This window comes from Alexandromys fortis, unplaced genomic scaffold (assembly GCF_014885135.2).
Source record: "Alexandromys fortis isolate MF-2015 unplaced genomic scaffold, M_Fortis_MF-2015_v1.1 scaffold_17, whole genome shotgun sequence".
Classification (NCBI taxonomy): Eukaryota; Metazoa; Chordata; class Mammalia; order Rodentia; family Cricetidae; genus Alexandromys; species Alexandromys fortis.
The window spans coordinates 9,995,458-10,006,176 of record NW_026067896.1 but is presented as its reverse complement, the minus strand read 5'-3'; the positions used below and the strand labels follow the sequence as shown (position 1 = coordinate 10,006,176).

At 35.7% G+C, this 10,719-nt stretch overlaps 1 protein-coding gene across 3 annotated transcripts in view; it reads left to right on the top strand.

Moving 5' to 3' along the window:
• Csmd3 (CUB and Sushi multiple domains 3) overlaps positions 1-10,719 on the top strand; it is a 930,239-nt gene that overhangs the window by 864,140 nt on the left and 55,380 nt on the right. For 2 of the 3 annotated variants that reach the window (XM_050162609.1, XM_050162593.1), the window contains 4 exons: positions 2,473-2,658; positions 3,224-3,418; positions 5,000-5,173; positions 7,082-7,255. In XM_050162609.1, coding sequence (XP_050018566.1) covers positions 2,473-2,658; positions 3,224-3,418; positions 5,000-5,173; positions 7,082-7,255 — 729 coding nt within the window. The remainder of the gene's footprint in view (positions 1-2,472; positions 2,659-3,223; positions 3,419-4,999; positions 5,174-7,081; positions 7,256-10,719) is intronic. The other variant, XM_050162600.1, reaches the window with a different exon arrangement.

The following is a 10,719-nucleotide window of genomic DNA, read 5'->3' as shown; positions in this document are numbered from 1 at the left end:
AAAATATATAAATAAAATAAAAATAAAAAAAAATACATAAAATTCAGAAAAGTAAAGAAAAAACATGACATAGCATAATGTGACAAAGAACTTCCAAAGATACCACTGAGTTTCTACTGCTGGCCAAGTTTCCCACCCTTAAGAGAACTTTCTTTTCCTGGAGTGATTCCGTGACTCAAAAAAAAAAAAAAAAAAAAACCTAAATTTTCATTTGCAAGTGGTTATCAGTTAGAGGTAGCTTCTGGATTAGAGATAGGGTCCTGTCACCACTCTTCTTTTAGCCTTAGGACCCCATCTGGGAAAGACCCGTGCAGGCTCTCTGGATCCAGCATCATTGTATGTCAGTCTACGAGACTGCTCACGTTGATTTAGAGGGCCTTGTTTTCTTGGTGTCCTCCATCTCCTCTGGATCTTATGATTTTTCTGCTGTAAGACTTTAAGACAATCCTGAAGCCATTTTTGACAATTCTGAATCCTCTCAGCCTCTGTGCCATAGTGCTTCCCCTCCTTCCCTGGGAATCAAGGACCTAACAGCTACATTCGCACGTACTCAGTTCCTGAACAATTACCCATTTACGTATGTTTTGGTTCGGTCCCCTGGGAAATGGGGTCAAAATGACCTCTTACCTCATCTGATCTGGCAACAGCTCTCCAGTCAATTATTGGTAACAGCCCTTTCAAATAAGCCAATCAGAATAGTCAAAGAACAACCCCCCTTGCTTCTGTGGCCCCTTTAAAAGTAGACTGTACCAGCTATTCGAGGTCCCTCGGCTTCCCGAATGCTGGGGGACCCTGTCATGACAGAATTAATAAAATCCTCATGCTTTTGCATCTGCTGTGGTGTATGGTCTCTGGGGGCGACTCCTTCTCGGTGTTTGGACGCTAGAGTCCAACACTGCCTCCTCTTCCTCAGGGTTCCTTAGCTCAGAAGGAAAGGGTTTGACGGAGACTTTCCATTTTGAACTGAGTCTCCCGAAGTCTCTCACTCTCTGCTTAACATCAGGCTGTCAGTCTCTTTATGTCTTCCCCTCTGCTTGCAGGGGGGAGCTCTCTGATGATGCTTGTCCTGTTTTTTTTTTTTTTTTTTTTATTTTAAATTTCTTTTAGAAAAGTAGTGTTTGCTTTTATTAGGTCCCTGGGCTATCTTCTGAGGTTCTTGGCCATCCAAGCAGTTGTTGGGTAGTGGCTTTAACTCATGGGATGGGCTTGACATAAAACCACACATTGGGGGTTAACCCCACAGGTTTGTGCTGTCATTGTACTGCCACTTCTTGCAGGCAGGACACCAATGTTAATTGAGGTCTTATGTGCTGGGTAAAAGAATTTTATTTTATTTATGGTTCTAAGTGCTGTCAGACATTGGTTGAGGTAATTATATAATTGTTTATCATCTAGGAAATGCTTATTGTGTAATTTTGGACAAACGTGGACAAGAGTCAGTATGTAGAATTTATATATAGTATTTTAGAAGCAAATGAACTGAAATATACATGGAAATAAATATCTGTGACAACATAGCATAGAAAAACTAATGCTCACCTAAGCTAATGTGTTGTAGTTTAAAACTAAGGATCTAAAATGAAATTTAGGAAGTCTATAGTTATGTATGCAAGAATAAATCCTGGCCTGCTATTTATTGAACAAGTCCCACGTGAACTCTGCTATCATTAGTGCCTATCACACACTGTGGCTATTCTTATGACAGGGAACATATTTTGGTTAATATTAATCTTTTGTTTTATTTCTAGACAACATAGAAATGAAAATGAGAATTTCTGTTCTCCCAACATAATGTTTAATACTTATTGATTAGCACTATCAAATTAGGCAATCTAACTCAATGCTGTGCACTAAGCACTAACCACACCATATATTTACCTGACTTGTATTCCCACATTGGAACACTAAAACCAAGATAGATGAAGAAAAGCTGAGAGGCCAAGACACAAAGGTAGAACGGAATACAGAGCCACCAACTTAAATTCTTATTATCAGTTTCAAATAAATTATTCAAAAATAGAGTTCTGAAAACTCTTTTGTGATCTATTGTGAAAATTTTGTTTTGTTTTGTTTTTTGTTTTTTGAGACAGGGTTTCTCTGTGGTTTTGGAACCTGTCCTGGAACTAGCTCTTGTAGACCAGCCTGGTCTCGAACTCACAGAAATCCACCTGCCTCTGCCTCCCAAGTGCTGGGATTAAAGGCGTGTGCCACCACCGCACGGCTTTTTTTTTTTTTTTTCCGAGACAGGGTTTCTCTGTAGCTTTGGAGTCTGTCCTGGACTCTTTCTTTTAGACCAGGCTTTCCTTGAACTGACGGAGATCCATCCACTTGCCTCTGCTTCCAAAGTGCCCAGATTAAAGGCGTGTGCTGCCACCACCTGACCTTAATTCCCCATGTTTGACAGTTAAAGATTTCATGAAGTCTTATTGCATTTCCTTTTGCCATAATTGTGTATATGTGTGTTTATTCTAGCAATTTCCTGTGGGATCCCAAAAGCCCCAACAAATGGGGGAATACTGACAACAGACTATTTGGTTGGAACCCGAGTTACCTACTTTTGCAATGATGGATACAGACTCTCATCCAAGGAACTCACCACAGCCACCTGCCAGTCAGATGGAACATGGAGTAATCATAACAAGACCCCTCGCTGTGTTGGTATGTATAGTTACAGTAATGTGTCAAAAGTGTGTAGTTTGTATGCTATGACTTGAAACTCTGTGTAATGTTGACTTTTAAAAGCAAATCCCTGAAATGTCCTAGGATGAAGAGTTAGTTAATAATCTTTTTTTTCTACTCTGAAAGACTGAAGGACAGGAAAAAGACATTTTACTCATGTTTAGAAATTCCAAAATATGTATAAATGTCAAATGAGGTATTTTTATTTTAGGTAATCAATTTTTTTTTTACTTTATAAAATGGCATTTGTTAGTAAACTGTATAGAGAGCTTTTAAAAAATATGTTTATTTTAGTAATGTTTTACTTCAGTAAATGAAGTTCTGAGTTTATTTTCAATAAACTAACCTCCAAGAGTTCCTGGGGAAATAAAAGTAATTAATGATTAGTGTGAAAAAAATTGAACAATTATTATTTTGTAGAGCGCAATAGAGAATGAGGTAAAGCAATGGCAATGTAAAGGATTTAATACACTTTGGGTATTCCTAAGATATCATGAAGTGGATATTTTGCCTTGTTAGCATCTGTATTCTTCCATTTGTGCAGTTGTTACTTGTCCAAGCATCAATTCCTTTACCTTGGAGCATGGAAGATGGAGAATTGTGAATGGATCACATTATGAATACAAAACTAAGGTGGTTTTCAGCTGTGACCCTGGTTATCATGGACTCGGTCCTGCTTCTATTGAATGCCTTCCTAATGGTACCTGGAGCTGGAGAACTGAAAGACCGTACTGCCAAAGTATGCCCTGCTTGTTTTAGAAGCTCTTTTTGGGGAGGGAATTTCTTGAATTATTTCTTTTTCAAAATATAGCCAACACAATCATTAGAATGACTGATTCTTTCTGCTGTATGAGTGCTCCTTTAAGACTTGTTGACCAGACTACCTTCAGAATCCTGGGCTCAAATGAGCCTTCAGAGTACCTGGACTGCAGGTGTAAATCATCAAAACTAGTAAACAATGTCATTAATTGATGTGGAATTCCTCTCTGTATGCAGCAAATGTTTTATAACCATTGGTTAATAAAGAAGATCCTTTGGCCTATGGCAGGGCCGAATATAGCCAGGCGAGAAATCCAAGTAGGGGTAGCAGAAGGCTGAGTATTTGGGTATGGGCAGCCAGGAAATGTAAGCGCAGTCCACGTTTATAATTATTAAAATCATTATTATTACACATTAAGGTTTACTCATTATGTTTACTAAATATATTGAATAAAATAACTGGTGAGCTATTACTGAAAAAATCTCATCATAGCAGCTATATGATATTCATAGTCATAGTGTATTGAATACTTGATGGGAAGTGTTTTAAGGTTTTTATATGTATTGAATTTATTCTTTTAAAAATGAAACTACATGATGAATTAACCATTTCAAACAACCCAAAGAGTCTGTAAATACAGAAATGATGTCTAGTTCAGGTCACCTAAAACCATCTGATTTCAGTAGCCGTGCTATATGATGTTCATTCTTTCTGATTCTCAATTTCTGGAATAAGTAAAATATTAACCCTGTTTTGTAAAGTTGTTGAGATGATGTCCTGATATATTTAATATACCATCTAGATTCAGACTTACATAAATCTAAAGTGCTATTTAATCAAACTGAGAATTATCAGTTCATTTGTATATATCTGTTTTTAAGTAGTCAGGGTCTGATACGTAAGCAGGAGAGACCGTTGAAATACTACCCAACTTCCTTTGCCTGTTTGTTATTTTGTACCAGAAGACACATTAGATTAAATCATTTTTAACCTCAATCCAAAACAAATCTATTTCATAAAACACAGTACAGACATTGATATTTTATATATAAATAATTGGACAAATGAGGATATGATTTTTAATAAATTTAATATTACAGATATTTAGCTATATTATATCTAGCTTATAAGTATCTGTGGATAACATTTCCTTGTAAGCATGTGTGTTTACAGTTTGCTTTCTAAATCTCTATGCTGGCATAGATTTTCCATAGAATTACCAACACCCAATGGCATAAGATAATAAGATTAAGAAATAATGACAATAAAATAGATTTCTATTTTATTTCTATGTTATAATAGCTTCTACCTCACACACCTCTTCTCAATCTTCAAAGTTAAGGGGGGATTTAGATTAATTATACTCTCTCTAATCAGAAACAATAAATATTGAATATATCATATCATTTTCTATTCTTTCACATTCAAATTTGATTTAAAAATGTCATTTTCATATTTAAGAGAATCATTTCAAAGTTAACTTAAAATATAAGCAGCATGTTATTTATTGGCAAGTGCATTTTAGCCATGTCTCATGTGTGTTTACTTACTGTTTTTAAGTCATCTCCTGTGGAGAATTACCAACACCTCCAAATGGAAATAAGATTGGAACGCAAACTTCCTATGGCTCCACAGCCATCTTCACGTGTGATTTGGGATTCATGCTGGTGGGCTCTGCTGTGAGGGAATGTCTTTCCTCTGGTCTGTGGAGCGGATCAGAAACCAGATGTCTAGGTACGGGTTTTTAACTCACTTTACCTTCCCTCCACACAAAACTGGCACACACAACAGAAAACTGAACCTAGTCCCTGAAATGAGGTGGCCACTTTGATTCATTTAGGAAGGTTTCAAAACATCAGAAGAGGTTTAATGCTAACAATGTCTCACAATAGAAAACAGATAACTCTTAAAGTCAAACAGATAATGTTTCTAACAATAATCTCATGCTGTTACCGGGATACACGAATTCCATGATGAAAAGAAAAGAGTTGCAACTAATTACTGAAAATGCCTGTACATAGAAACTGGCTTATCACCAGCCAGTTTATTCTAAAGCATGGTCAGTTTATACTCAACAATTTTGCTGATATTTTAAAAGTGATTTTATCTAATGATTATATTACTCAGTAGTATATATTTCTGTTTTCTATTTTTGGAAATTAGCTTATTTTCCTCTGTCTATTTTGTATGGTTCTATATTCTTGATTTTTAATTTTATTTTTAATTAAAATACTACAAAATTTTCTCTCACTTTGGTAACAAGTCCTATGGCATACATGCTATTCTCCCACTCTTTCTCAAATCTAGGGCCTCTTACTTAAGTTATTATTGTTACATAAACATATCTAGATAGATATAAATATAATTTTCTGGGTCTATTTAATACTGATAGTATGTAGATATTTTTATGGCTAGCAACATGGCATTGGATATTCATTTATAGGACTCATCCCTGAAGAAGACTAATACTTCTTCTCTTGGCAGTTGTTAATTAGTTATAGGTCTTCATCTAGGGTTGGGTCCTTGTGAGGTTTCCCTTATTCATGACTGCATGCGATATGATGGTATCACTTTAAGGTCATGTTTAGGCAGCCAATTTCTTGAGATTTCATAGGTGTAGCCTCTCTTCAGATACAGAACATAATCTCATAGCAAATTTCCAAATTCTTTATCTCTTACTATCTTTCTGTCTCTTCTTCAATTTCCCTGAGTCTTGATTATAAAGGTAGGGTTGTTGATGTATTAGTTGTGGCTCTGCATCCATAGTCAGCTCTTCTCTGGATTTTGACATGTTTTGTCTTACGGTACTGACCTTTATCTGCTTCAAGAAGATTATTTGATGAGAGGCAATGGCTATACTTATCTGTGGGTATTATAAATGTTCAGAAAGCAGTTACGGATTGCCGAGCTTTAGAAAAGTTTCAGTAGTAGATCCTCCTCTAAAATGCAGAATCTCACTAGCCAGAAGTAGTGGCTCAGCCTGAAGGTTGGATCCATTTTCTTTATTTTCCTCTTCTTAAAGAAAAAGAATGTAGCCGGGCAGTGGTGGCGCACGCCTTTAATCCCAGCACTCAGGAGGCAGAGGAAAACGGATCTCTGAGAGTTCGAGGCCAGCCTGGTCTACAAGAGCTAGTTCCGGGACAGGCACCAAAGCTACAGAGAAACCCTGCCTCGTAAAAACAAAACAAAACAAAACAAAAAACAGAACAAAAAAAAAAGTAAAAAGTGTTAATTATATAGCATTTTAAATTCTAAATAGAACACATAAACCAGGCTTGGATTATACTCACTTGATTGGATGTGAAGATGTTGTGCAAAACCCCACTTCCTCAGAGACACACTGGGAGAGTTATACTAACATTTTTTTTTATCCTAAACACTGTTTTCTTCTTTATTCATCAATATTTTACTTGTCAGATATCCACTTCAGTATATGGAAATGTTTTGAAACTTCTTTTAGACCACTCCACTAGACAATTGTTTATATTTCTAAATTTTTGATGTTTTCAGAATGTGTCCTAGTTACCTTTATGTTCTTTAATTCTGTATGAATTATCAAATATTTAGTGAATCTAATTATGCATATAAATAATAAATAAAATCCTCAGTTACATTATTAAAACATTATTTGACAAATTTCAGCCGGTCACTGTGGAATTCCAGACCTCATAGTGAATGGTCAAGTCATTGGAGAAAATTATGGATACAGAGACACGGTTGTGTATCAGTGTAATCCTGGCTTTCGTTTGATTGGCTCGTCAGTGAGGATTTGTCAGCAGGATCACAATTGGTCTGGTCAGCTCCCATCCTGTGTGCGTAAGTAAGCATGGCAAAAGAAAGTAGAAACCTCCTGTATTCTGAAATAGTCAATGAATCGTGTTCACTAAACAAGATAAACCTTTTATTTTTTTACAGTATTTAGATTACCATGGACATTAAATTTTATACTGTGTTCAGGTACACTGGTATGCAATAATCTCTCAGGATCATATAAAACTATATATAAGGATAATATTAAATTGTACATTCCTTATATTTTTCATGAAGACATAATTTAAGTTCAGAACCTCAGCGTTTGTTGAAAATATTTACAAGAAAACATTTCTGTGAGTATGGCATACTCTCAGCACGTTTTTACCATACGGTTTTCAAGTTGTTGACACCACTGTAACAATGTCAACATTCCTGTGATGTGAGACTACAAAGCCTTTTCTAGTGTAAATTCTTCTGGTAAATGTGTCTTAGTAATTAGGGTGCTATAGCTCACTCATCAAATAGAAGCCCGATGAATTGTAATTAGTGGAGGAAAAGCATCAGACATCATAGGCAGAGCCATTGTACCGATGTCAGATCCATTGCTAATTATGTCATTTAAGTCAAGTAATTTGCTTTTTCAGAACTACATTTCATAAACATTTGAAAGTGTTTATCATTATGGTTCCCTTTAGCTTTAGAAACCATCATATTCTCAAATATATCAATAGTATATATGCCAAGTTGGAATAATATGTTGTGATAAGTGATGAAAATAGTTTGACCAATATTAGAAAGTTTTTATAGCTATATTTAAAATATTTTACTACAAATATAAAACTGACTATGTATTTGATTGGACATTTAAAAATTTATATTTGAATGAACACACTCAGCATTTCAATAAACCTTTTAATGGATTTATGTATGAAATTGTGCATTAAAGATAATATGGTGTTAGAAAGTGCAGTGGTTAATAGCACTGATTTCTCTTTTAGAGAACCAAGGTTTGGTTTTCAGCACAAATATAGTAGCTTCACAACCAACAACTCCATATTCAGGCTCTCTATCTTTTGTGGTCACTGCGTGCATGTGGTACACAGGCAAATGTAAATGCAAAACACCCTACAAATAAAATGTAAATTTAAAAAGGATTTTGATTTTTTTTAAAGTTTATTTTAATTCCTTAAATAGTTACAGCTGTGCTTGGGAGTTATTGGCAGTCTCTTCCCATACATGAAATATGAATTTGACCATGGAGATAACATTCATTTCTTTTTATTATTGATGAAAAAGCACAAGAACTTTAAGACAGAGGAAGAAATGGGAGGCAGTCTGGGCACGGCTCACTCATGTGCAAAGGGGATGAGTTACTCTAAATCAGGAGGTAGAGAGTAGTGCACTGAAGGAGATTGGGCAGAAGTAGCTTTGAGACTAGCTGGGCTGAAGCACCACGAGTAAGATAAAATTGTTCTTCTTTACCATTGTTTCAGGAGTCCTCAACTGATACTTGAACTCTTGGGCTAGTGGTGTACCGTTAATCTGGAAATGCCTTAACATTAGACAGAATTCAACGTGTGTGTGTGTGTGTGTATTTGTGTGTGTATGTGTGTATGTGTGTATTTGTGTGTGTATGTGTGTGTATGTGTGTATATGTGTGTGTGTGTGTGTGTGTGTGTGTGTGTGCATGTAAAAGATCCCACGTAGAGCAGAACTTTTCTGAAGTCTCATCTCTAGCAGGTGAGGGCTTAAGTCAGACGACTCCTATGAGGCACAGGATAAAGAGATTGTTTGCTTCAAGTGTTCCTTTTTCAGCCTTTGTCTCTCACAACCACCTGCGCCCTCCTCCCCCATGCATTCTGTATCTGCCAAGGAAAACAGACCAATCCCCAGCCCAGCTCCTTCCAAAGCTGGTTACTGGAGATGAGCTTGACTCCAGAAACCACATTTTCTTTTCCATATTATTTCTGTCTTTGAAGTTTTTTTGTATTTATTTTAAATGCTGCACAAAATGTAAAATTATAGCTTAATAAGGATAATTGCATCACCTTTTCTTATTATCATTAATGCCCAGATGTACATGCGTGATATTGTGATCCATTTTACCTTTACCTAATTGTCCATATATTTTTAAATTTCTCCTAATAACTACCATTTTCGATTACTTACATTAATATTTTAAGAATATTGTGTAGTGAGTGGCAGTATAGACATCAGCATCTTTCATTTGCAGCATCATAGGCTATGGACAAAAGTTTTGCAAGCTTTAAAGAAAACATGTGATAAATATAAGTTAAACAAAAGACTTATTTAATCAATTACTAATTTAAGTAATATTTATAAATCATATTATTCTCAATTTTTAAAAATATAGCAGGTGTTTCCTAGGAAATGTGTTTGAGTTTTGAGGTTTTGGTTAAGAAGTGCATAATAAACATTTAAACTCATCTTACGTACAGACACATCACCACCACCGCTGCTACATAATTTAAATAGAGCAATATTTGTCTTGTGTTTGCCCTAGATTTTTTTTTCATTTTTCATCTAAATTCAAGCATGACCAAATAATGCCACTGTCTTTTTTTTTTTTTTCTGTACCCAATTATGAAGTCTCATTCCTGGGGCTGGTCTGATTAACAGAGAGAGCTGACACAGGAAAACACTTCCTAAAAGAAAAAGAAAAAAAAAAAAAAAAACAGGATTTGGGAAAATCCAACACCTCATAAAATTAATGCAAGAATCATAACATAAAAAGGATCCAAATAATTCTTCTGAGCACATAATTTCAGAGTAAAAGTGTTGTTACCAAATACTATCCAGTAAGACTGATTGACTTGAAGAATGGGAGCACTGTTTATTTCAAATCATGACTGACACTTCTAGATAGGCGCCATGTACTGGCTCCTGTTGTCTACATTATCTTGTCTTGTTAAGACTCCAACACTTGCCGGACAGTGGTGGTGCACGCCTTTAATCCCAGCACTCGGGAGGCAGAGGCAGGTGGATCTCTGGGAGTTCGAGGCCAGCCTGGTTTACAAGAGCTAGTTCTGGGACCCGGGCACCAAAGCTACGGAGAAACCCTGTCTCAAAAAAAACAAAAACAAAAACAAACAAAACAAAAAAAACAACAAGACTCCAACACTTTTGTCTATTAAATTTTAAATGATATTTTTCTATGTAATATCAAAATAATGATTTCAAAATTATACTGAAAAATGAAAACAAGTACTGCAGCCCTTAAAATTAACTATTAAAGTTACACTTTGTCAGTTGATCCTTACTGAAAGTATCTAGGGGTGAAAATGCATGTTATTATGTAGAATTGTTTTTTGTATTTCAGTATGATTTCAGGATATATAAAAAAGAGAAACAACATCAAACAGCTATATAGAACAAAGCAAGCGTGAGATATATTAAACATATAAGGTTTTACTGAAACCTTCATGACTAAGTGGTTTGAAAGATGTTTCATGGATGCTCACCTTCCTAGACCTGGATGGAGGCGGCGCGGGGGGGGGGGGGGGGGG